Source organism: Aphis gossypii, chromosome 2, assembly GCF_020184175.1.
Source record: "Aphis gossypii isolate Hap1 chromosome 2, ASM2018417v2, whole genome shotgun sequence".
NCBI classification, from domain to species: domain Eukaryota; kingdom Metazoa; phylum Arthropoda; class Insecta; order Hemiptera; family Aphididae; genus Aphis; species Aphis gossypii.
In genome coordinates, this window is record NC_065531.1 from 2,789,042 (window position 1) to 2,816,448 (window position 27,407).

A 27,407-nucleotide genomic window follows, 5' to 3' on the forward strand; every position below is an offset into this window, starting at 1 on the left:
ACCTTAACTATAAAAAATTAGATACAAATTATCTATACGGGATTATTTTGATTATTAGGATTTTTGTTTAACAAGCATTCAAAATATTTAGAATACATCATTATTTGGTATTTATGCTATTATTGATATTATTTACAACGAATACTATAAACTAATCTATATAAAACAATGAACATCAACTATTTTAGTCTTGTATTATATTTAATCATACATATTATATAGTGTATACTATATACTCAGCATATTATATGTTTAGCGGTTATTACTCATAAATAATTGATTAAAAAATTATTATTATGGTAAAAACTCAAATTATAAGTTATAATTATAAATGATTAAATATGGGTTAAACAATTTTAAATATATTATGCTTTAGATTTTGCTTAAGTTGAATGGAGTTGAAACTAGTTTATTATGATCTTATAAACAATGTGTTTGATTATTTATTTTTTGTACTTTATCAAGTTTTTGAGCAGTAAATTTACTTTAATAATTAACTGAGAAGATTTTCGATCTATTAAGTAGGTACATATAGCTGAATTAAGTTAATAGCACATTTCTAAATAATTAGAAAAATATAGCAAAAATGGTCGGGAAACCCTAATATTATATTAATTTTAAATACAAATGTATTTTTTTTCAATTTTAATAACTTAGTTCAGAAAATTAAATGTGTGATGTAGGATTTTTAGTTATTTTACTATAAAACAATACAGAAATTAATTTTAGTTTAATTAACTACCGTAGTAATATATATTTAGTATAAAATATTTTTAGATGCTGCATTTCTATTTCAAATTAAAATTGTTGCTCGTATACAAGTAGTGAACATTGAAATAAAATATAACTCATCCATTCATCCATTCATCTATTGCAATTTGCTGTGACCTACTCAATAACGAGTTTCATTTTAAACCTACTATATAGTAGAGTAAGTATTCTATTATTTTTATAAATATAATATGTGTATATACTTATATATTATTTGTGCTTACAAATATAGGTCAAGTAAAAAACATAATAATATCAAATAAATTAATATTCAATGGTATTTTTCTTGAAATAGGCGTGAGGTGCTTCGTCTTAATGTTTTTTTTTCCTAAGAGACAAATTCTTTATTCTATATAATAGTATAATATGATTTGGAAGTACTAGCTATTACTTAGAAATTTATGATAACAGGTATAAAATATCCAAGAAAGCTTTAAAAAAAAAAATAAAAAAAATAGAAGGCTTTGCTTTTTAAAAATGGAAAAATGTACAGATTTCAAAGAAAAAATTTTACATAGTAATTTAGTCCATTATGGCCTGTCACAAGTTAACATGCAATTACTAGCCTATATTAATAGATTCAGGCTTGTATAATACGACATTGATCTTTCGACAAATTTATATGTACTTCACACCATCAGTCCATTTAAAACATTATTAATTATTCTATTGCGTCACTATATGTTAGTGCGTGTAGTTGGTTTGAGCTCTATGGATAACATGAGTACATGACCCGGTCGTAATTGTATGCTGTATAATATTGTCCGCGACTTGCCTATGAATCTCCTATAATAATTTCGTTCTGGTTTAATGACCCGTTTTTATTAGTTTTTATAATCGATCATCCAATTATTATTATTTTTTATTCTTTAATGTTTTAGAGAAAAAAATACTGATATTGAAATACGCGTATGATGTTTCGTGGATCAAAAATTAGAGCTAACTTATATAACTTAAATAACCTGTATAAATTATTAATAAGACTTCATTAAATTCTATTTTAATCACAATTTTATAACTTAAACATTATAATCAAACATACTAATACTAGACGTAGTATTAAAATACAGTTAATCACATTACGTAAAAAAAAGTGCGTTGATAATATCTAAATTCGGTTTTTACTATCAGGACAGACATTCCGTTTAAAACTGTATATTTATGCAATACTTTTTATTGGATGTTAATTACGTTATATATTATATTATCACACTGCTCGTATAAAATTTACGTAACCACCATGATATTTAAATATTTTATTTTAATGTTAAAACTAAATAATATCAAACGATTTTAACTGAAAAAACTAATCATTGAGTGAATACGCTTAGCTGTGGATAATATATTAATTTAATTAAAGTTGCCATTTTGTATGTAATATATATTATGTACCTATTTGAAAATTTTACCTTTTTATCTATTAACAGTGAGGTATAATCATAAACCTTATGTTAGTATAAGGTGTATGGATAAAACATTATATATTTTACGCGTTATAATATTATGTACATGAAACAATATTAGTTTTTAAAAAGGAAATGTTTTGACAAACAGAAATTAACTATACTATCTTAAATAAAGGTTGGGTGGTGTTATACGGCATAGTATTACTAAAAACAATAAAAACAATTTTTTTAGATAAATTTAAGTCTCACAGTTTATGGCAAATGTTCGATTCGGAAACTTAGTAACGAATAAATCTGTAAAAAATCCGTTTGCTGGCGGAAAATCACATTATGTCCGCCGGACACTAATCGATATTATTTTTGAGCTTATGAGTAGGTTAATATTTAAGCGTAATTGATGTGAAAAAAAACATACTAAACAATAATATTAACGACTATAATAATTTGGACAGGAGTAAAAAAAAAAAAAAAAAACAAACGAATAAACAAATAAACAAATAAAACAAACCCACCGCGGAGTACAACAAGGTCGCCACCGCACGTAACGTTTGGCCGCAGACGGCCGTCAGATGGCGGTTTCTGCTTTCGTCGCCGGTCCCGTCGTTGGCCGACGTCCCTTGAAACGCGTGCGAGTTCCAAGTGCGCCGCCTTTCCGCCCGGACCTTACGAGCACGTTTTTTTCCCTCTTGTCGTATACCATTCGATCGTCAGTTCCACCGGCCGTTGCCGTCGTCCGTGAGCGTGTGCGTTTTCACTTTTCCTGTTTTCATTTGTGCGATGTACGCCACACTACAAATCACGCGCCGCCAGTGGCAGTACTAATTGCCGTTTTATCGTGCACGACCACTATAATTCATTCGGCCCGTCGGCTTACGGATTCGCAAGTTTCGCGGAAATGAGCGTCTTTCGCAAAAACCCCAAACGATTACTAAACTAGTCGGAAAACTGAGGACAAACCGTATTCCGTACAAATCACATTATATTTTATTGCAATAATATCATACCCGACGTCGTTCATCACAACTATAGACGACAACTTTTTTTTCAAAAAATAACACTCGTCGATTTCACAGATATCCGCTCGGTTTTCTCCGGTCCCCGATGGCGGACCGGCGAGTGACGTGGTACGCTGCCACGCTGTCTGCAATTATAATTTCTGTCGCTGCTGGAATAGGTGAGTACTGTGTCACTGAGACGTAGAGACCACTCGAAAACGGTCAATTATGTATACGAATAGCAAAAAAAAATTGAAAATCCACCATTATAGTATAATAACGAATAAATTCGTTCACACAATTTCGTAGAAAAAGACATATAACACTCTCTCCTCGTCACGGAATTCGTTAAAAGTAATCTCGAACGAATAAAACGAATAATAATAATACTTTTATTTTATTTTCTCGGTCTGTACGAAACAAGTCTAATATAACGTGCCTGTCTTAATAACTTAACTGTGGACGTAGTTTTAAAGTTCGAATTGTACAATAAAATTCCGTTTTAATCGTCCGACAGTAAAACTGTTTATTTTTCGATAAACCGACCCGACCATAACAATATTATGTCATTACGAACTATTCCATAACAGATATTCGATAAATTTAGCTGCATTTGTACAACATACCAACAATTATTGCAAATAATCATTGTTGACAGATATAAGCAGTTATTTCGTTACATAGTTTGCCTTATTAAATAATCATATATTTCACGAGAAAAATAAATAAATATGAGTTATTGTTTAAATAATGCACTGCTATTCTGAGTCTAAAAGTTCAACGCGTTATCCTATTGTGATGGCAGTAGTTGAAATATTCACTGAGATGAAAGTTTCATTTATTCTTATGAAATATAATTTTGTTTTGACGTAGTTCTTATCTACAAAAAAAAATTTCTTTGAAACTAATTTAAACTTAAATTTGAGTCAATTAGCATTTTAATTAATATTTCCTTTGTTTAATTTATTTATTCATCATATCATTGAAATTAGTTTTACAAATCATGGCATTTGTCGACAAAAATAATATTATAATGATAGGTCAATGGTGTGTTTATAATTAACCCAGTTCATTACGTTTATGAGCTCTACTTTTATTATATCATGGCTAACTTTACCTTGTTAATTACACGTGGTAACTTTTTTATTATTGTTTTTCTTCTGATATATAAAAATACGTGTCAAAACAGATAAAATTAGTTTAACAATGATGCTTATCTGGTAAATTGTACGTAAGAAACAAATTAAAAACAATAGATTAAATTGGCATTAAACATTAAACTTTAAATCGAGAAAGAAATTGCATTCGTGTTAAGTCTTATCTTTTTTCTATTTTTATTCGAGACTCCAGGGACTATTTTCTCAACTGGAATTTAAGGATGTAAACGATTTGCGATTTAGTTCCACTTTTTTTTGAAATGTCTTTTATATCAATCGTTTCTTCGCACCCTTTTACTTCAAACATTCTGGTTTTACTAACCGGAATTTATTATTGGTATAATTTAATCAAAGTAATATGGGAAAATCAATACTAGGATGGTTTATTTTTAAATCGTACAATTTTTTTTATATTCAATGTGTTAAACGTGTTACGGCTATGAATAGTTTTTACGATGTGGCATCCTTATTAATTTGCCATAATTACCAAGAGTGAATAATAATAATAATAATAATTACTATTAATCTTTAATGGAATATTATAATGACGTTATATTATCTTACGCTACACGGTGACAGAATTTGACAAACCATGTATAGATCGTAGAAGTTTTAATCACAACGAGTTTAGATGTAAAGCCGTTCAAAAAGGATTTAAGAAGAAAAACCCGATTACATCGGCCGTAAGCCTAATAAATACAGCGCATAATACATAGGTAGTAAAGGTACATATATTATATTATATATATGTGTGTGTGTGTAATCGAGATTATCACAGAAATAGATCGTTGTTTTTAGTCGAATGAATAGGTAGAATATCGTCGTGCAATGTCGTCTATTTACGGAGGTCGGTGTGCTCTACAATGTTAATGAATCAAAATCAAATAAAAACGGATTTCGTCAGACAATTTACGATGCCTGTATCATATATACATTTAATGCGATTTTAAAACGATAAAAAAAAAGTTATTAAAGGACTGGTATCTTTTGAGAAAATCTTATGTCCACTAATAACCGGTAACATATATTATATTGTTATAACACGGTATAAGAATAACAAACTCAAACAGCGCTGACACGCGACGACCGCGCGATCCTGCACGGGATGATATCGGGACAATGTGAGCGCGTGACACGTCGGCTTGTGGGGATGGCGTATATTATTATGAACGTGCCGTGTGTTTAATGATAATAATAATAATAATAATAATAATATTGCATTACGTCGTACAATGGTAGATAATAATGATTAACTCAGTGGCGCGCGCGTAACGTATAAGGTATAATTAAAGACGAGACACGTGTTCGGGAGAAGAGTTTTCAAAATCCGTCGGTGCACGACTTACGGTTTATATTTGCAGAGTACGTAGTGTGCGGAGTTTTATTCGATAGAGTCCATGTGTGTTTGGATGACAAGACGTGTGTGTCAAAATGCACACATAATATAATACGGCCCGTTGCAGCGGAGTAAAGCCGTCGTCGTGCGAAGAGTTTTGCAGTCCCGAAAAGTTTCGCGTAACATTGTTCTACGTATCCGAACGAACGAATGAATTAATAAACGAATGGTAATATTATAATAACGGCATCTCGTGTAATGAAAGCCTTTTGTTCTCGGGGGCCGGCAGTGTAGTATATATAGCGCGCCTCGTCGGCAACAAAACTACTGAAGAATATTATTACGTAATGTATAGATATATTATTATATTATTATATTATATTATATTATTGTTGGCTGCGCGTTTTGTTTCTGCGTAATAACTAGTAGGTATACGTATTCTTTAGTTTAAAATTCGTCGCGAATAAATAGTCGAGGACGTTGGAGAGCGAGAGAGAGGGTACGGTGGTAAATTTTACCAAGTTTTGGGACAGGTAAATGTTTTTTTTTTTTTTTTTTTTTTTTTAATGCTGACATAAATATAAAAATGTGCGATAAATATGTGCAGAGAAAATGTCGTTTTCACGTGCGCGCACAGGAAACGGCAGAGTGATTTAGGAGACACTCTGCGCGTACCACCCCGGTCGAACGGTGTTTGCAGTCGACGGAATCGGAAAACTTGTTACCTACTCTGCGACCATGTAAGAGAGGACGGCAACGAATAAACGCACGGTATAATATAATAATATCATTACAATTATTATTATAGTGATCGTATAAGGGTGTGGGTCACATCGGTTTATCGCGAGTTCCGGTAGTAAAAATCTCGTCCGTTGTGTTCGGCACGTTGTAATGGTATCATAATATTATTGTGCGTAATTATTCTTGTCGGAGTCAAACGGGGCCGCGAGCCGTTTGCTAATTGGACGACCGCCGACTATGAGTTTTACGGACGTTATTTGTCCGGTCTAAAATGCACGCTAATAATTACAATAATAATAATAATAAAGTAAAAAAAAGAACAGTATATCTATTCGAATCTTTTCGTTTAATCCGTCCGCGTATTATGGTGGTATAGCGATGGTGGTTGTGGCGTGGAGGTGGTTGGGTAGTTGTATAGTGGTGGTGGACATTGCCATTTCTTGTTTATAAGGGAATTATACCCGAATTATCGTGACGGTCGATCTTTAATTACATCAACCAAAATTAATTTTTTTTTTTACTGTTATTATTTTTATCTTCAACTCTCTGACCCATATACGTCGGTTTTAGTGTAAACAGCTGTCATCCGCATAATTAATATAATTGAATGGGACGGGTTATAAAAAGTACGCTTTATTTTTGTTTGATGTTCAATTACAATGAATTTAAAAAAACTATTTTCATAAATATATATATATACTTAACATATAATATACCTACATGGTACACAGAAGTGTAAACATTTTAATGCAACGCTTTTTTCAGTTTAACATCACCACCGGAATCTTAATTTAATGCAATCCTCGTTTGGGCGTATTAAGTTAACGTTTCTGTACACAGAAATCAATAAAAAAAAAAAAAAAACTGTTTATTTTAAATTAAAATATCCATAAAAAACGAAAAAAAAATACCTACTCATCACTTCTGCGAACGTTAGTTACATTGTCAGTAATTATTCAAAACTAACTAAAACATTTATACGCGAATAATAAGTAGACATATAACTACTGATATCCGGGAATCAGCGTTTGAACTTAATCAGTTATCGTGCCCGACGGTAAAAATATATTATATTATGATTATAGTGCACCGACACGAATGATGGAGTCCCCGGAGGGCCTTAAGTTTTTGTTGTCTACATATAAAGTACATCTTGCACGAGGAGTCGTCAATTCGTCATTACGACGTGCACAGTACTATCGTTTCGTTTCGTAATAATAATACATAATAGCCAATACAATAACGCTATGATAAAATGCGATATTCAAATGTAAATCATGACGACGTAAGCTGAATAATAAAAACGGACAAATGTATATACCACTAAAACCGTCGAACACAATGTTATAATATATTGTATTGGATCATATCCTCCTCGTAGCGTTAAATGTTTATAATGATAATATTGTTACGACCGCGCGCACGTTATTATACGGTGTTCGGACGACTGTGGCTTATATTATTTTTTTTGTGTTAACACGTGGCGATTAAATTGATTCAACACACAATACTGATAAAAATTACGCAGGGTTCACAGAGGTCCACCGGGGCTTGAAACAATAACGATTCGTCTCTGATTAAGCGTGTGAAGAACATAACAATATATCGTAAAGATAATAATAATTGTACAAAGCGACCGTCGGCGAGTGGCTGAACGTCAACCACGATATCCATTATTGCATAATTATTAAATAATAATCATCATCATTATTACTATCAATAATTTACGGTCATAACGCATTCTTTATTAACCGTCGAAAACCAAACTAAACACTCTGCTGTATCGTCCCACTCGGTACTTAATAATATTATGCTGAAAGTTGTACGCTCGAATATTAATATAATATTATGCGTACCTATACTTTAGTATTTGTCCGTACTACATTATAATATACTACCGAAAGATAAATTTGAAGGGACTGTATAATATAATATACGAGCGAAATATTGCGCTAATGCGTCTCTGCGGTTTAAATACCATACCAAAATCAAAGACAAAATATAATATATTGTATGTACAGTATGGTACAGTGTTGTGGTATAAAAATAATGACCCGACTAAACCGTGCAAGTCATATTGGTAATTAATATCACACACAAGATAAAATTATTACGTTCGTTATGATTAATTACTGCGTATGAACTTACTTATTAATAAAAATACATAATATCAACGATACTTCACTTTTTCTTTATGCCATGCCACTCACTCTCTTTGTCGCACACCCACGAACTATATTTACAAACACCAGTACGTGCCATTGGAGTTATTAAATTAACAATAAATATCAATATAAGATTTATTTATTTGATCAATTCACTTTATTAATTAAGTTGAAAATAGAATTAAATATCGTTAAGGTCTTAATTCAAATTATTCATTATAAATTATCTTGTTTTTTTTTTTTTTTTTTGTAAATAATATTACGTTTCAATTTACAGAAAAAATATATTTTATTGGACGTTCAATAGTAATCATAATAAATTTATCCTATTGCATTTGTATTTGTTTTACAAGACGATGATATTTAAAATTATAACGATGACAATTACAAGAAAAAAACGAAGATAAAACTTGCGATAAAGAAACGTTCAAAAATACGAATATACGTCAAAAGTAACACATATTTATATTCTAGACACATTATTTACTCAGTTTGTATCACAAGTCCGGAAATTGAAGAATATTAACATATATAAGGGATGAATATATATTCTGACAACTTTTGTCGCCTCCGCCGTCGACTCCACCTATGACAGTTTCTAAAATGTATCACGTGGACACTAAAAACGCATTCAATCATTTCTACGTGAAATCGGATTCAAAATAAAATACCTAGTTTAATGTTTATAATATGCAACCGTAATCTCTTAGTATAAACTATGTATATTTTTTACTGTTATTGCAGTATTATTATACTCAATTTTATTTTTTACTATTTTTGTAGCATTGTTTACCATTAATTAAAACTACGTTTTGTATAATAAGCTGTACCTTTTCATGCATTTGTTTTTCCAACAAATAATGAACGTATTTATAATGCTAATTCAATATTTGTTCTTAGGTAGCTTACAATATTTTAAAATTGCAACAAATTGTGATAGCATACCACATATCGTTAGTCTAAACATGAGTTATCCAATTATCGGTTTCAATTGTAGTAATATAGTAGCAAACTTAAGTAATGTTACTAATATACAGAGTATTTCGTTATCTATTAATATGCATTAACTGTAATTGGTTTTGAATATTAAATATTAAGTATTATTAGTACCTCACATGCTTAACAGCAAATTATTAATTACATACAGCGTATGGTGTATATAATAATATAATCCTATTGGAGTTTAAAATATTATAAACAAGAATAACAATTTTAATTATTGTGTTAAAAATTGCATAAAAAAAAAACTTTTTTTTTAATATTGTCATTACCATTTACACTTGACGATTATTGGTTTATATTTTTCAAACGTTTTTACATTCAGATAATCAGAAAGTTTGAAGTTTTTAACTAACTATACCTATAAAAAAGTTTTTACTGAAATATTTTAAAGGTTTGAATATAATACGACTTATTATTGTGAATCAATGTTATAAAAAAAATAAAAACAATAGTAATTAATGAATTTTACTGATACGAAATTAAACATTCGAGTGATTTGTCTTATTGAGTCATTTCAGTTATAATAATAATATAGACAATTTTATTTTTTATAATGCAATTAATATAACAAACACCATTTGCCCTTAATGGTTATTACGTTATATTTTTCATATATTTTCTTGTTTAGATCATCAAAATGTTTGCAGTTTTTATCATAATATTGTATAAAAAAAAAAATAAATATTTGATTATAGTACAAATTATTATTGCAAATGATTTTTATAAAATAATAATAATAGTAATTTACGTGTTACCGATAAAAAGTTAAAAATATGCGAAATTTGTTTAATTTTATAAACAATATCTGTCATAATAATTATGGACAGTTTTAAAAATATGTCATATTTAATCGATAGTATACGTTTATTTCTTACCATAAATACACAGTAATCGTAGCTTTTTATTAATAACATTGCAATAGTCTATATGAAAATATTCAACGATTCGTTTTTTATAGTGTTCCTGGTATGTTTTATTCGTTTATTATTTATTTATTTATTACTCGTGTTCTAAATATTCTAATACTTAACGCCGAACGATATTTGTATTCTCGGTGCGATAACCGCGTCACGATTGTGTGGACAAGACGACAATAAAAACGAAACAAAAAAAAGACATATCGAATTTTTTTCGAGTCATTGTAATATGGGTACAATATCGTCATCCAACTGCGCAGAAATACCCTTCGGCGTGCGTCCGGTATACGTGGTTATAAACGGCTACGACCTCGGTCACGCGTACACGCACACGCCACACATAATATAATATACAATATGCTGTGCTCCCGGGTCTCGTATACCTAATTAAATGTAAATACGGTGGCGACAAGCAGAAAGTTAGATCGCAAACGCAAACATCTTAGCAGGATATACACTGGGCGAGAGAAACCCAGTCAATAGAAGTCAATTGACTGCCGACAAAATAATGCCGGCACCGTATTAGAATGAATTGTGTATGAAAATGTACATGTATATTGTGCGAAATATATTATTGTATTATTATGTCGTGTCCAGCATGTGTGGTTTTTATTACCCTGAAAAAAAAAACCGGAAATGGTGTTGCAGGTGCCCGAAACGATGATGAAAAATACAAGAAAAGATTGTTTTGTGTAAACTTGTTCGTAGATGAAATGTTACATAATAATAAAATATTATATTATTGTATTATAGACATAATATAACGTATATTATGTTTATTCACGTTGCAATGTCTACATTAAATCTGCTCAGTGGATATGATATATATCTTTTCATATGGTACGCTGTTGGATGCTTTATGTTTTAGTTTTAGCTTAAGCCTTTTAGTTTTTCAAAACGTGTCTATGTTTAATCATTTACTTAGTTATTTAGATTGTTTTAATTTGTCAAGCAATTTACCATTTTATTAGATTCTACATTATTTATACGTTTTTTGTTTATTATGGTTACCCAATAGTAAGAAGTATAGTATCGAGTAAGAAAATAGTCGTAAATGTATATATACATAAAAAAAAAAAACAAATAAAAATTGAAAAAAATATTATTTTTGTATTTTACTTCAACACCATTCGTAATTCATTTTAGCATCGTATTCTATTTAATGCATGATGTAATATACATTAGATCAAAATACCATATTATTAAAAATGAATAGTAAATCGTTTTTAATATTGAAAACCTCACTAAAATGTTATAAATACAAAATGTGCATATTACCCAATGTATATTATATAACTATACAGTTTGTTTTATTCTCTAAAGGAATATAATACTCACAAAAATGTTATTTTTTCTGAAAGAATTTTAAAGGGATATATAATTAATTTTAACAAAATAGTAATGGATATTTATCGATGATACATTTGTTTTATTTCAATCAAAATCGGTTACGTCTGATTAATAAAAAACAATAACACACGTCAAAGACAAAAAAAAAGAAAGAATTAAAATAAGTTTTATACTAGAACTGGAGGTGGACCAGGGGGAATTCCAAGATTGGCTTTCATTTCATTTATATTATTTAGAGTGTCATATGTGTCTGAGGGACCCGTGTTTTGGTAATAATTTTGGGGAAATGAATTTTGATAATTGACTGAAGGCTCAAATGCATTTGTTGCACGCAGGTAATTTAATACTTTTTCGAACCACACGCTTTTGGTTTGCATTAACTCATTTCTTGCCCGCTCCACAGCAGAATAATCAACTCTTCCTGCCAAATATTCTCTTTGTATGTCGTTTAATTTTTGTGAATCGTTCATTATGTTGTATTCAGCCTCTTGCAGTTCATACAAAGCGGCTTTGACTGCCACGAAATCTTGGTCTATTAATGGTTGCACCATTGATTGTGAATTAATGTTTTGTACATTATAGCTTATGATGGTTACCACCTAAAATTATAAATATATTTTATTTTATATTTATATATAGTAATTTAATACCTAGGTATCCACTTAAAAATTATTGCTAAATTAATTATTAGTAATATTTAAAATGAATGTCCTTGAATATTGTTTTATATTGAAAAAATAAACCTATACAGAAAATATAGACGCAATATTTAAAACAATTTCATCAAATTGTGAAAATGTTGTAGTTTAAAGTTCATATATTTTTTTTATAAGATTTGAAAATTTAATATAAGGTTTGTTATAGATAGTGAATACTGTGATCAAATAATCTTAAAACCGTACGAACAATTATCATTTAAAGATATTTTAATTTTGAATGAAATTAATAATATTTAAATCAAGAGTAAGGATTTTAGTTATTTTATTGTACAGTGAAACTTTTATATAACGAACTTTCATTTAATGACATTTTTTGATTAACGATTTATTTTTGAGAACCATGACCTTCATTGTTTATTATGCCTAAATTTATTTTTGTTTTAAGAATCTAATATTTCTTTATAACGAATAAGCTATTCGATAAATAACCTGTTTTTGTAAATGTTGTCACTACCAAATAATAATATGTATAACTATTTACTATTGTTCTAAAATATCTACAATTTTATTGAATTCGGTAAAGATAAAACATTTTTAGGCAAGCCTGTTAATTTTACTTACGTATTTATGCAGTATATATGTTTTATTCAATCAATAACATTTTTAAATACAATGTTTTCACATTACAAATAGTAAAAAAAAAGTAAATTATAATAACAATACAAATATATAAAAAAATTTACGCCTATGGCCGTATTTTCTCTGAATCGTTTTTTAAACGGAATGTTTTATCATTAAATTTAAATTTAACACATACATTGTAACATATTGATATTACTCGTCAATGAGATACATTTGACACATATCGTTTATCAAAGCGATTATCTACTTTACCATTTTTAGTTTGTTATAATACGAATTATATACTTCTTGAAATTGTGATTAATTTTTTTTCCTATATATTTATTAAAAATGGTGTATTGTTTTAATTTATATTCTATAAAAAATACATACCACTAAACTGGTGAACATCGAAATTTTCTTGATAGCCATGGTTGGCCGAGCTTCTGCAAGTGAATTAGATATTCTTGTCAATTTTAAATGAATAACATACTCGAATTCTATCAATATATATATACGATTTTTGTTGTGTTTGATCTTTTTAAATTTGTTGACGCAAGTGAAATTCGTATAATTTTTTGAATAAAAAATATCTGTATGTATGTATGTATGTATGTATTTACGTATATATGTATGTATAGTAAACATTTTGACATCGGTATTAATTTCATTGTTCATATAGGGTACGCAATACAATAATTCAAAACGCTAAAAAATTGTTAACGAACAAATCTATATATTTTTTTTAATTCATAAAAGTGTTTAATAGCGTAGAGAATTGTTATTTCATTTAAAAAAAATAGTTAAATATTTTAACTTATTTAAAAAAATATAGTACTTAAAGAATATATATATATATAAGTATATAGAATGTAATGAAACTTTTAATTTTAAATTTGTTTTGGACAAGTAAACATAATTAAAATAATCTTTCATGACTTTTGAAATTGAACATCCTATATAGCAAAATTATATAATGAATAATTTAGTGATGGATGATTGAATGTTTTCACTTAAAAATATCTGTTTAACTAGTAAAATATTAAAATTTGACAAACAAAAACGTCATTCCGTATTATATTTTTAAAAACAAATAGAAATACAATTAATATTGACAGTACAGAATTTATAGGTATGACGTGAAGTTCATGACAATCAAAATCACATACATATTTATGAAAATTATGAAATCAGTTATTTGTTTTTAGTATATCAGAAATTTAAATATAATTGTACTAGATTTAAAGCAAACATACTTAATTTTCCAATAAGTCTTAAAATAGTTTTCAAATATTTTTAAAAACAAATTAAAAGTTTTTTTTTTTAAATATTCCTTTTAGCTAAGATAATTTTTTTTTTAAATTAATAATGAAACATTATGTTGAACATATTTTTGAGAAAGCTATTAGTTTCACGATTATGCCTTTTTTTGTTTAAGTAGTAAAAGCGATTAAAAAGACCGAAATCCAGCTTATAACTGTTTCATGTTCAATTTATAATAATTATTAATTAAACTATTCCAAATTTAAAACTTTGCTTATAAAATGGGACCATTATATTAAATTTATATAAATTATACTAACTGATTGATCAAAATAATAATACTCTCTGAATACATATTTTTTTTTAGTGAAAAATGCGGTATTGCTTTTAAATGTATTTAAATAAACATTAGTTTAATGGGGTTGATTCCAAGTGGTAAGAGTATCACTTATTGGTAATATTATTAGCCGTAATATCCATATCGTTATATTTATTAGAAAAGATTATATTAATTTGTAATATTTCATTGATTAGTTATCAATTTCTGATTTTAATGTTATCATTACTTGTAAAAAGCTTTTTTTGTTTCACAATTGTGTGTGGATAAAATATAATTGTATATTATAAAAAATACTCCTAGAAACACTTTTAAAATAAATTTATTTTTATTTATCATGTAACTTTAACTGGACTCTTCAGCAAATTAATTATTTAATTATTTAAAATAAACATATTCAAATAATATTCATGTAATTGGACTTAACATTAAATTGTTTACTTAAAATATTAAATTGAAATTATCATCAAGTATATTACTTATATTTACTATATTAATTGCCTGGTATGTGTAGTTTAAAATAAAATTAAAACTCATTATTATTATAATTCAGACTATTTCAATTGAATTTGGAAAGATATATTATGCATATTATAATATGACGAATATGGTAAATTGTTGTAGAATGCAGATTATATAATATATATAATATAAGTATTTGTTCATTTGTTTATTAGAAATTATTGAAAAATATTGGGGCATATTTACAATATAAAAATTGCATTAAGAATGGGTAGGTACGTAACAGTAATATTTTTTTTGGTTTTTATCGTAAGCATTTGATTCAATTCATAAACTATAATGAATGTTGTATGATTGTATCACAATATACCGATTCTTAGTTTTCATTAAATTATTTTTGATTGTGAAAATATCAATGCTATTTTATAGAAACATTTTTAATTAATACTGAATACAATAAATTATTATTATGAAATAAATAGTTTTTATTCAAAATAATTCTTATTATGTTATTGTGTGTTAATTGTAGATAGAACAAATTTTCTGTACGAAGACTAGACGAATTAATTTTAATTCAATTCTAATATAAGAATAATCAATGTTAATAAAATATATTTATTTCAGTGTTTAAAAATAAATTATTTTCTAGACTCTAATATTAAATTGGTAATTCGTATATATTTTTGAACATTTTGAAATTTTTTGATCCAAGAATCAATCGTGATAATTAGCAAAGTATCATCTAAAAAATTGATTTATTTTCCATTTAAAGATAAAGAATTCAAATTGTTAATTAATTGATTAAATAAAATTGAAGACAGTAAAGTACTTTGGGAGACTCTGAATTTTATTAGATTTTCAGCAGTTACTTAGGATATTTTTTAATTTTTACATACTAAAAACGTAAAAACAAATATAATTAAATACGTTTTAATATCATTAAATCATATATTTTTTTGTTTTGTTGATAACATTTTATGGTCAACTGTTATAAAAACTTTTGCAATGTTTTATTAGTATACTGTTATTATAACCTAATAATTTATATAATTAATATCACAATAATTGATTGTGTTTACTATCGTACAGTGCACATTGTGCTTAATAAATAATTTACATGCACATGTCAAATTCAAATTATGTTGAACATAATAGTATTAAAATACCTTTCGATTTAATAAACAGAAACTATTTGAAATTGAAAGTATAAGTTAAAATTATTAATTAGTTAAAAAAGTAGATAGAATATTCTTATCATGTATTTAATGCTTATGATTTTCGATTAATGTCAACCATTGGTTTATCCCGACTAAAAGACTTATTTTTTTAAACAAACTGATCCGAGTTGTAACTACTTCGCCAATTTTTAAGTATTATTCATTAACTAATTTTAAATATTTAAATATTCAGATTACTGTTAACACTAATATGATCAATGAAAACCATGTAAATTTGGATATTTTTTTTTTTTTTTTTTTGATTATTATTTATTGTTTGTTGTCATTTTTTTTTTTTTTTTTTAAATGGTGAAGTATGTTTTTCAATATATGCATAATATATATTATTTTCATATGAAAATCACACAACGATAATATATATTATAATAGATATTTTGTTTTTATATATTGCACAGTAATTTAAGTAGGTAGATTATCCAATTTTAATTGAAAAAAAATTATAATAATATTTTTTCAAAGAATTATATTAAAAAAGGGTAGTTACAAAACAAGAAATCTTCTCTGTGATTGTGTTTTATCCCTCTATGGTAATAGTAAATAAGAACGGGATAAATATAATCATTGTTACTTTTAAATCAAATAATAATTTTGATGTAGGGTGCAATAAATCGGACTAACTGGTTTAAAGAAAACATCAGCACTTTTCACTAAAATTTGTGAAAAATATCATTATTTTAAACTTAAAAAAAAAGTTTCATCATTAATTGTAAATTATTTATTACTTACTAAACTTAATTCAGTATTACTATAATATTATTAGTTACATGACAGAGTCGTTTTTAAATACTGATTACTTTTAAGAAAATAAATTAGCTAACACTCAATTTTAATATGAATAATATATTTTTAATACGTTTTATACATACTCAACAATAATATGTTAATATTTCTATAGTATGTTATACATATTGATAATAGTAAAAGATTTGAAATGTAAAAAATTTTATTTTATTTTATTTTAAAAATAAAATACAAGTTTTTACGTTTCACAAAATTCAGTAAACGAATTTATTAATAAATTTCTTAAATTATGTAATATTTAAAAATTACAATACATTAGGAGAGACTCCAATGTCGTCATTCAATGACATGGGTATATTATTTCTTGTAGTACACCCTACTAATAGTTTAAAATTCATTAACACTTGGCGGTATTCACTCAATTTTTCTTCAAAGTATTGTATAGCACTCTCGAATCTGACTTTACTTTCGTTTAATTCTAGGTTGAGGCTTGGCTGGCTTTTGTACATCTTGTAGTAGTCATATACATTTTGAGCGGAAAAACACATGTTTCCTGAAGCTTGGGCTAGAGTGTATAAACCTCTCTTGAATGCAGTGTAGACTGGCCCATCTTTTGGGAAGTAAGGCATAAACGGCATTGTCACCGATAATGTGGATGCCGGTTGCTGGTAATCTAAAGCACTGACATAACTTGCTATCTAAAAATAATAATTATAAAAAAAAAAATAGAGTCCAATGATTTAATGTTCGGCTATTATATTATTATAATTATGTTATATTATACATATTTTCCTAATAGAACTTTTGAAAAATACATCTTTAATATAATATATTGTTATTATTAATAGATATAATATATTAAAAATTTTTAAAATAAAAATTTCAAATACTGCAATTTTAAAATGTAAATAATGTAAACAAGTATTTTACTTAAATAAATTATCATCCTTACCAATAAATACAATTAATATTATGAACAATAAGTGACATTTTATAATACGGTTAGAATTATTATAAGTTATTTCTATAGGTTATTATTAAAATATACGTACCAGAACGACAGCAAAAACTGAAATTTTAACCGTCATTTTGTTTGTTTGTAACAGTACTATTTACTGCTGACAGTACGAAAAACTAAAATTGATGTCTAGTGCAGAGACTATGGGTTTTATACGATTTTTCATACAGCGTAATTTCAATCATGTTATTTCAGGTGTTTTCCGACGTGATTGTTTCCTGTCAGCTGCATTACAGTATAACAAAACAAATATGGATTATGTTACTCATTTTATACTTTTGTACAGGTTGTTCTTGAAAAACTTCCATAGAACCGCGAACAAAAACGTTATTAAAACTATGACAGTCAAACGTTTTAGTCTGTGAAGGGATGCTGTTAAGACGACTTGATGTTATAATGTGATTTTTTGTTTATTTACCAAAAACAATGTCCAAAACTGCAATACATTAAGTGAAGGTTAAATAGTGGTGACTCTGTATATGTAATATGTTTATATATATATTTATTTATTATATTTGGTGCAAAAGTGTTTTGACTTAAATGACTTTCCGTGGAATGTAAATATATGTTGTCATTGGTATCAACGTGTTTACTTTTTTAAATAAACATACGTAATATTGCATAAGAGTTATCACATAGTTTTTACATGGAATTAATTTTGGTTATTGATTTGAAAACTCGAATGGTTACATCAATAATTGATATCAATATAACTATTGAGAAAATGAACCAAAACATTAAAAAATAATTAAAGGGGAAAAAAATGTATAAAAATTATTTTTTTAAATATGTATTTATTGAATACTATAGCCTATAATGAAACTACATAAATAAAATATTCATCGATATTGCATCGACAATTACGTTTATTAAAATTAAAAAAAAAAAAAATCCTTGATTTTTGGTGTACTGTGTTTGACTTACAGTTATATTGTGTTTTTGTATAACTGCTATTATGCTATAGAATAATAAAATTGATGCAACTTCTAAATTTAAGTGTGGTTTCTGCCAGAAAAAAAAAAGATTTGGTATTTTAGCGATTTATTACCAGAACTTTTCTAAATAATTAAAAATAACAAGATTATATTCACAATACTACTTTTTAAATTGAGTAGAATTTATTTGATTTTGTTGTTGTAAATAATATTTCAGAAAATAATGATTGCAAGAAAATGAAATAAATATTAATATTAACATTTTATTTTCGAACTATACTTTTCTAAAAATAATTAAGATAACAAAACATTTTTGTTCTATTCAGCTATTTGAGTTATTTTCGTTCAGCATTTTGATATTTGAATTTTTTTTTTTTTAATTAATTTTAACTTAAACACTAATTTAACCAAACAGATATAACCTGACAAGTACCTACTAGTTACTTTTGAAAAGTATCTGAAGAATTAGTGAATGTAATGTGAGAATATTTTTATTTTTTTTTATCTTATTACAATTTTTAACATCTATTTCAAATATTTTCTAAATATTTTTACTTTGAGAGTCTTCAATTAAGTCTGCTTGCGTTATTGAAAATAAAGCATAGGTTATGTAAATTTTTCTTTTCATACTTTACATTACAAAATCATACTTTTAATGCAATGCATATTTCGTAATTTTTACAACAGTATACTATTATGTATGTAATATTTAATTTGTTTATGACAAATTTTAGCTTGTTAACATAATGCATTACATATAATATCTAGTTAAAAATAATAACTTCACTAAATTAATTTTTAGATTCTGAACGGAGTGAAGAATGTATATTGATTTTACAATGATGTATATGTGTTTTTTTTGTGTCTGTGTACACCATAACTTGTCGAAATAATGCTTCAATTTAAAACTTCAAGGGTTGGTTCTTATAGAAAATTGAATAACCTTGGGATATTATAGAAATAAAAAGTAAGAAGTTACCAGTAGTACATCTAGAAAAACCACAAAAGAGTACAGAAAAAAAGAGAATTTTTATGCAAAACAAGTTTTTGGCAAAATCTATTTTTTATGTAGTTATAATTTAAAAATGTATCACTTTAAAAACTTCAAAATTTCACAAAATGTTTATGTTAATGTTACCCATATAAGGTTAAATTTTCAAAATATTTTGGTTCATTTGAGCTATTTATAGACAATTGAAATTATCGATTTTTCAAAATATTTTTTTTGAAATGTCAATAAAAAAGTGTTGGATGGCCAAAATAATTTGAAAATTGAATACAAGGATGCTTATACGCTGTTTTGTTGTAGTTTTTAAAAAAATCCAAAATTATTAGTCACATGTTTTTTTTTATAAGCATTTAAAGTTCAAATTTTTACGAATTATGTCAAAATTGTAGCTTTTTGAAAATAATTTTGTAGTTAAAAATTTTTGTATAAGTAGCTAAGAATTAAAAATTTTTGTATAAGTAGCTAAGAATTAAAAATTTAACACGAGATTTTCAATAAGTTTAGTTTACAATAATTATGAAATAAGTTGAATGTTTTCTAATTTAAAAAAAAATGATCTAACATTTAAATTTTTATGAAATCCAAAATTCACAGGTAAAATAACAATTAACTATAAAATAATTTTTTAGATTTTTATTTAGTAAAAAATATTATTAGCCGTAGAAACTTGAAATACACACCAATTGTTTAAATTGGCATTTTCTGTACAATATTTAATTTTGGGGTATTCAGGTTGTTAAAATATAAACCTCCTTTTTCATCACCAGTTTAAAATATAATACATTTTATATATTATATCATCTCCGTTTAAAATTGTTTTTCGTATAAGATGATACTTATCATTAGATTCAAATTTGACACCCCTTACCAATATAATAGTGATCCACACGGCACCTAATGTATAGCCGAGCAGTATCCACTTGACCATGTGTTTTTTTTATAATTATTGCATTGTGTATAGGTATTTTAAAAATTTTATTTATAAGATAATTGTATCACCGAAGTACAGTAGTTGATGTTTGAAATTTCATTTTCCAACGGTTTTTTTTTCTAACAGACTCAATTCTATCATTCATTAAATCGGAAATAGAAAAATAGTATTATGATTGGTATGTGTTAAGATGTTAAAGAACAAAGACGATATTTCTGAAGTATAATGTAACTATTTGTGGGACAAATCGTTCTTGTGACATAAACCACTGATATCAGTGTATCCACTGTGTTACGCGTTTCATTGATTTTATGTTGATTGTTACTTGTAAGATTGAACAATGATTCCCAAAACGTATGAATAATAAACCATAGCTAGATTTTATTATAATTATTAATATTCCCTTATTTATTTGTTTATTTATTTTACTAATTAAAAAAAAAAAAAAAAAAAAAAAAAAACAATATTAAATTTATTTAGTCAAGGCGATGAGTCAAAATACTGAAGAGCAGTTTTAAACGGAGAGAAAATTACGCAAAATATCACTGTATCTACTTATCTCTTAAATGGCTGTTAAAAAGTATATTTATAATGTAGAAATAATTTTGTTGGAATGTAAGTAGTAGAACAGACTTATCATAAAAAGGATGAATAACGGACAAATAATATAAGTAGGTATACGATTAAGTAATTTTTGGTTGAAAACAACACAAGTGATCGATAATAAGTAAAAAACGCACTTAAATTTTTTCGAATAATGATGCTTTGAGTTTTCTCTAAAACAACTTGAAGGAAAATTTATGGAAAACTTAGTGTTGTATTTTTAATCCTTAGATATAAACACAAACATTTTTATGATTTTTCAAATTCAAAATTACTTGCAAATTTTCGTGATTTCGACATATTTTGTAAGAATTTGAACTATAAACGCTACGCTTATAAAAAAAAATTGTGACTAACGATTTTTGATTTTTTTTTAGCTACAATAATAAAAACTTATAAGGAATCTTGTATTTAATTTTCAAGTATTTTTAGGCACCCGAAATTTTTTTATCGACACTTCAAAAAAAATTTCTCAGAAAAATCGAAAATTTCTGTGGTCTATAAATAACTCAAAAAAAGTCAAAATATTTTTAAAATTTATCCATGTATTAATAACAGCGACATAAACATGTGGTGAAAATTTCAAATATTTACAGTGATTAGTTTTTGAGTTACAACCATTTAAAAAATCGATTTGTTCGAAAACTTGTTTTGAGTAAGAATTCCCGTTTTTCCGTCACTTTTTTTGTTTTTCTCGATTTTTTTAAAAACTGTTGGAAAATGTTTATTTTTTACCTCTATAATGCACCAAAGATATTCACTTTTCCATTGGAAACCACCCCCGAAGTTTGAAATTTAAGCATTATTTCGACTGTACACAGACACACAAAAAAAAAACACACATCATTGTAAAATCAATACATTCATCACTTCGTTCAGAATCTAAAAAATATTTATAATTTATATAGCTGATAGCACATAAATGTTATCTTAATAATCTATAAGACGTGTAATACAGAATATATTATATTATTTGGTGGTGGGTACCTAGTTGAATAGAGTGTGAACGAAATTAGAATTATTTCTGGATGCTTTTTCGTGAATGGGATTACGTAAATTATTCGAAATTATAACAATATTCCACCATTTTGGTGATCAATGTATATTATATTGTATATCTAATATATATTATTGTGATGTTGGTTTCATTGCTTAATACTCTGCCAACAATATTGTTGTTAAATCAATAGCGAAGGGAATTGAATACCAAACAGAGTATGTTTAATGGGATTTCATTACAATACCTGCGGCGTACGCGCCCGAGAAACCGAAAACTGTTTCCCTGGGGTTAAACGTCATCCGCCAGTACGTCATCGGCGTACGGTCCACGCGGGGATAAGTTAGAAATAAAATCATATTATATTTCGTTTATCGACAGTATTATAACCCTCCAGGATGGCACAAAATAAAAATAATAATAATAATAAAAACAACAAAATTTCACGACGGATTATTTAAAAAAAAAAAATACGACGAAACTATTCACAGTTCACCAACGGCGAGTAGCTCGATAACATGATATAATAATATTATTAAACTAGTACATATGACAGAAAATACGTTTCTCTCAGTACCTACAGGGACGTTATAGGATGCTAATCAAATGCACCGACATCCGACGGACCGGCCACAAACGCATTGCACTGTTTCGTAAACAAATAGGACGTGGGTGAAATAAATGTTCGCGGTGGTGTGCGGGTTGTATATACGGTGGTGCACGACGACGTGGAATACCGACGACCGGAAAGATCGCATTGCAGTGCAATGCAAAAAGGATTGCATGAAAAAGGGAAACCACATTTAAAACCACAATCTCGGACGTGACGTTTTTCTGGCCAGAGAAACAACAACAAAAAAAAATTTTCTACAGCCACTCTAACAGTATCGCGATGAAACAGTACCTACCCACACAACTATTATATTTCTCAAAGAAAAGTCGATTTTAAATTAGGGTCGCAAAAGGACAACGTTTGAATTCTTGCATTCGTATGATTTTACGTGATACAGAAACGATGAATTTCGCAAATAAATGTCTGAAAACATTATTACATTGTAAATCCTATTTGCTAATAATTCTAACTCGTGAATAGGTTTATGATATAGACATAATAAGTATTTTGCAAATGATAATATTGTGGAAAAATACCGATTTTAATACGGCAGACGAGGAGGTATTCGTTTATAATTAATTTTAAAGCTGTGGTTTCCGATTAATTTTAAGCTGATTTGTACTTCGCTACAGCAGTGTTGCGATAAAATATAATATTCAGTTGGTAATTATTATTATTATTATTGCAAGCACAAATACGTCGTCTCTGAAAACAAGTAGGTACGTTATTATCTTTGTGCAAACCACACATGTACATCATTTTTTACAATAACCGAAATGCGATCAACCTGATATTAAAAAACAAAAACACATTAAAACGTAATCTAGTCACGATCTCGCTGCAGGGGGTAGTGTTTGTTCGGTGCATCGTGATGTGATTGCATACTTTTTACCTTTTTTACCTGACAAAAAAATATAAATCAGTTGCACACCAACCCTCGGCCGGGAAAAAATAAACTCACAATATTTTCCTTTCCAGTAATTGAAATTTAGAAAAAAGCTTAACGTACTGAAATATAATTGAACAAGTAGGTACTTACTGACTTTCGTATAATGAATAGTGTTAATAATGTATTGTAAACCGTAAACACTATATTATAGGTATACTCAGGATATACTGTTTTTTTAATAAGTATAGAAAATGAAAGACTTAGAAGATAAAAAAAATGTTTACTATATACATCATAAATATTTTATCGTAGGTATATAAGAAGCATTCATATTAAGGAAAAAATCTGATTTATTAGTGTTTATGAAATCTGTGTACTTAACATTGTTATTACTAAATTTTAGTATTTATAGATTTTGATAAAATTAAAAATAAATAAATAAGAATTTTAAATTTAAAACATAATATTTCTGTATTGGGAAGTAAAAATTTCAAATTTCTTCGGTTTTGTGATTTTTTTCAGATAAAAAGGCGAAAGTGTCTGTTTCACACCCATGTTAGTTTGTGTGACGTAAACAGCATTTCGATACGCATCGTCGATTAATGCCAATGGTCGTTTCGGGATTAGAATATTCATTGTAATTATCAGGTGTCATCAGGATCTAATTTCACATGAAACATTATCTGTCTGTATATGGCTGTCTGCTGGGTCGTATGCTAGTGAAATTATTGGTTGAGCAAGAAATCATAATGATTCGGAGGTTGCCGACCGACTAGCATTTAACGATCGTCCGATCGATCGTAGACCTCTGGATCAACGTGCGCGTTGTTGGTTTCACCTACCTAAAGATAAAATAATAATTTTATATGGGAATTACAATTTTCAAATTTCGATACTAGTCTCGGTTTCTTTCTTTGCGAATTTCCACCGGACGCTCGAATAATCCTCCTGTGTTTAGTCCAACAGGATGGTTTGGATTCCCGTGACCGAATATGCTATCGGTGTGGGGAAGGATCAAGAGATTTAAAGCGAAACCGCTACAGCCAAACGGGTTTCACCGGATACTATGGTTTAAAAAACCGTATCCCACAGGCACATTAAATCCAAGCTTTTCTCGGTCGAGAATCAATTTGGAGAGGAATCAATTGTTTGTTTAAAAATAAATATATATATATATATATACAATGGAATGATACAAATTCATTTTTTTCATCTTAAATACAATTTGAAGTTATAACTTGTTACAGTATCGTCAAATCCAAATACCATAATTTCATATTTTATAAGTAAACATAACATACGTGTCTGAAACGTTTAAAGAATATAATATTATCGTACGCGTAGTGCGAGTTATACTTGAAGAAGTACTGTTGTACTCACGCTCATTTGAGAGAGTTGATGGAAACCGTTTTTAGTTAAAAGAACTTATTTATAATATATGCATTTGGGATAGCTCATTGACTATATCACTATTAAAGAATGGATTGACAATGATTTATTTCTTAACATTTTTTGAGTTAATCAGATTTTATTATTTTAACCTTAATAGATTTTCTTTTAAATTAAATATTTTAAATATATTGTGTTATTTAAAACTTTAACCAGTATTTCTAAATACCGTATAAAATTAAGATTTTTAAATGTTTATCAGCAATAGAAAGACAAAATATATCTAAAAATTTATATAAAATAACAATTACAAAAGTAAAGGCAATATGCATTATTGATAAAATCAATAAAACAAGGATAAGTACAAAAAAGATTCATATCCTAATAAAATATTTATAAATATATAATATTCATTATACACTAGGATAATTTAAGATGTGTAAAAACGTATTTCTAATCATAAAAATCTTATCTTGTGACAATAAAGCCCACAAAGTTATCACTCTGGAGTATGAAGAAATTTTTGAAATTTTAATAAAGGCCTAAAATAAATAATACAGAAAACGCGGTTTGTACGTCAAAGTCCTTATAATTACTTCCACATTAGTTAATTTAGATTCGGATATTTTTAATTAATTGAATTTGAATTAATTTTTTATGCAAGTATTAACGTAACTTAAAAAACATTTAATCAATGTTATTTAAATAGGATATTAGAAAGCAAATAATTAATTGTGGAAACTGTTAAATTAATAGTTTATATAAACCTCAATTTTTAAATAATATTAGGAGCATTTTGGCACAGAAAATATTAACATAATTTATAAAAATAAAAACAAGATACATTTAACTTAGTAGATATAAAGAAATACATTTTTGATTCTCAAAATAGAAATGAAATGTTTGTGTTTTTATTATTATTGTTTTTTCTTTGTGGCCGTCTTTAACTTTGAAATTGGTTTTTGGTAGCAAATTCGATTTAGTCAGTATTTAGGATGGACAACAAAAAAAGATTCCTATATATTTCAAAATAATCGTTTAACACAAAAATACAATTACAGAACGAGGATATTTATGCAAAACCGGATTTTGATAACGTTTGTTTTTTTGATCATAAATGGAAATTAGAGGGATTTAAATTATCAAAGAAAATTTATACTAACATTTTTAGGACACAATATAATTTTCAAAGTATTTTAGTTTCTTTATTTTTTATTAACATTCGAGATTGTTTGTTTTTTTAGATTTCTATCAATTTTTGTATAATACATTTTTGTTTCTAAGTAAAAAACTTGACAGTTGAATACAAGGTTCTTCATAAGTTGGTTTTACAACATATTTAAAATATAGAAAACACATGGTTAAAATAGTTTTTTTATATATACATTGGAGTTTTAATTTTGACAAAGTTATATACTTACGAAGAATTATTGGTTTTTATCTAATGATTTTAATTGTTTTATTTCTCAAACAAATATTAATATTATGTACTCAAAATATTTTTTCTTTTATCTAGATATAAAATTATTTTCTATGCACGATGAATTTTTTTTTTTTTTAATAGTAAAACTTATAACCTATTCTAATAATATTCTAATATTTATTAATTAATAATATGATAGATAAGTTATGTAAAGTTTGTGGCAAATATTAGCTCATTATACTGTATTAATATTAGAAAACTAAATAATGAATAGTTCTATTAATTTATTCATAATCATAAATGCCATATTGGATTAAGCATAGCAATTAAATAATTAAGTAGGTATACAACTAAAATTATGTAAGATATTTTCATATTAAGTAAAATGTATATCGTTTAACATGAATTATTTTCAATATAACTAGATACCAATAAACCG

The 27,407-nt window shown here is 26.9% G+C and overlaps 3 protein-coding genes across 3 annotated transcripts in view; 1 reads left to right on the plus strand and 2 right to left on the minus strand.

The window, feature by feature from the left end:
- The first annotated feature begins 2,784 nt into the window (after positions 1 to 2,784).
- Positions 2,785 to 27,407, plus strand: part of LOC114123731 (uncharacterized) — a 140,339-nt gene continuing 115,716 nt past the window's right edge. Inside the window, exon 1 of the mRNA XM_027986797.2 lies at positions 2,785 to 3,351. Coding sequence (XP_027842598.1) covers positions 3,279 to 3,351 — 73 coding nt within the window. The 5' untranslated portion in view covers positions 2,785 to 3,278. The remainder of the gene's footprint in view (positions 3,352 to 27,407) is intronic.
- Positions 11,899 to 13,647, minus strand: LOC114123729 (uncharacterized). The gene is made up of 2 exons (XM_027986795.2): positions 13,514 to 13,647; positions 11,899 to 12,439 (listed from the first exon to the last, which is right to left on the minus strand). The coding sequence occupies exons 1-2, from the start codon at positions 13,550 to 13,552 to the stop codon at positions 12,008 to 12,010; spliced, it is 471 nt and encodes a 156-aa protein (XP_027842596.1). The 5' UTR covers positions 13,553 to 13,647; the 3' UTR covers positions 11,899 to 12,007.
- Positions 17,245 to 18,657, minus strand: LOC114123730 (uncharacterized). Its single transcript, XM_027986796.2, has 2 exons — positions 18,214 to 18,657; positions 17,245 to 17,859 (listed from the first exon to the last, which is right to left on the minus strand). The coding sequence occupies exons 1-2, from the start codon at positions 18,247 to 18,249 to the stop codon at positions 17,467 to 17,469; spliced, it is 429 nt and encodes a 142-aa protein (XP_027842597.1). The 5' UTR covers positions 18,250 to 18,657; the 3' UTR covers positions 17,245 to 17,466.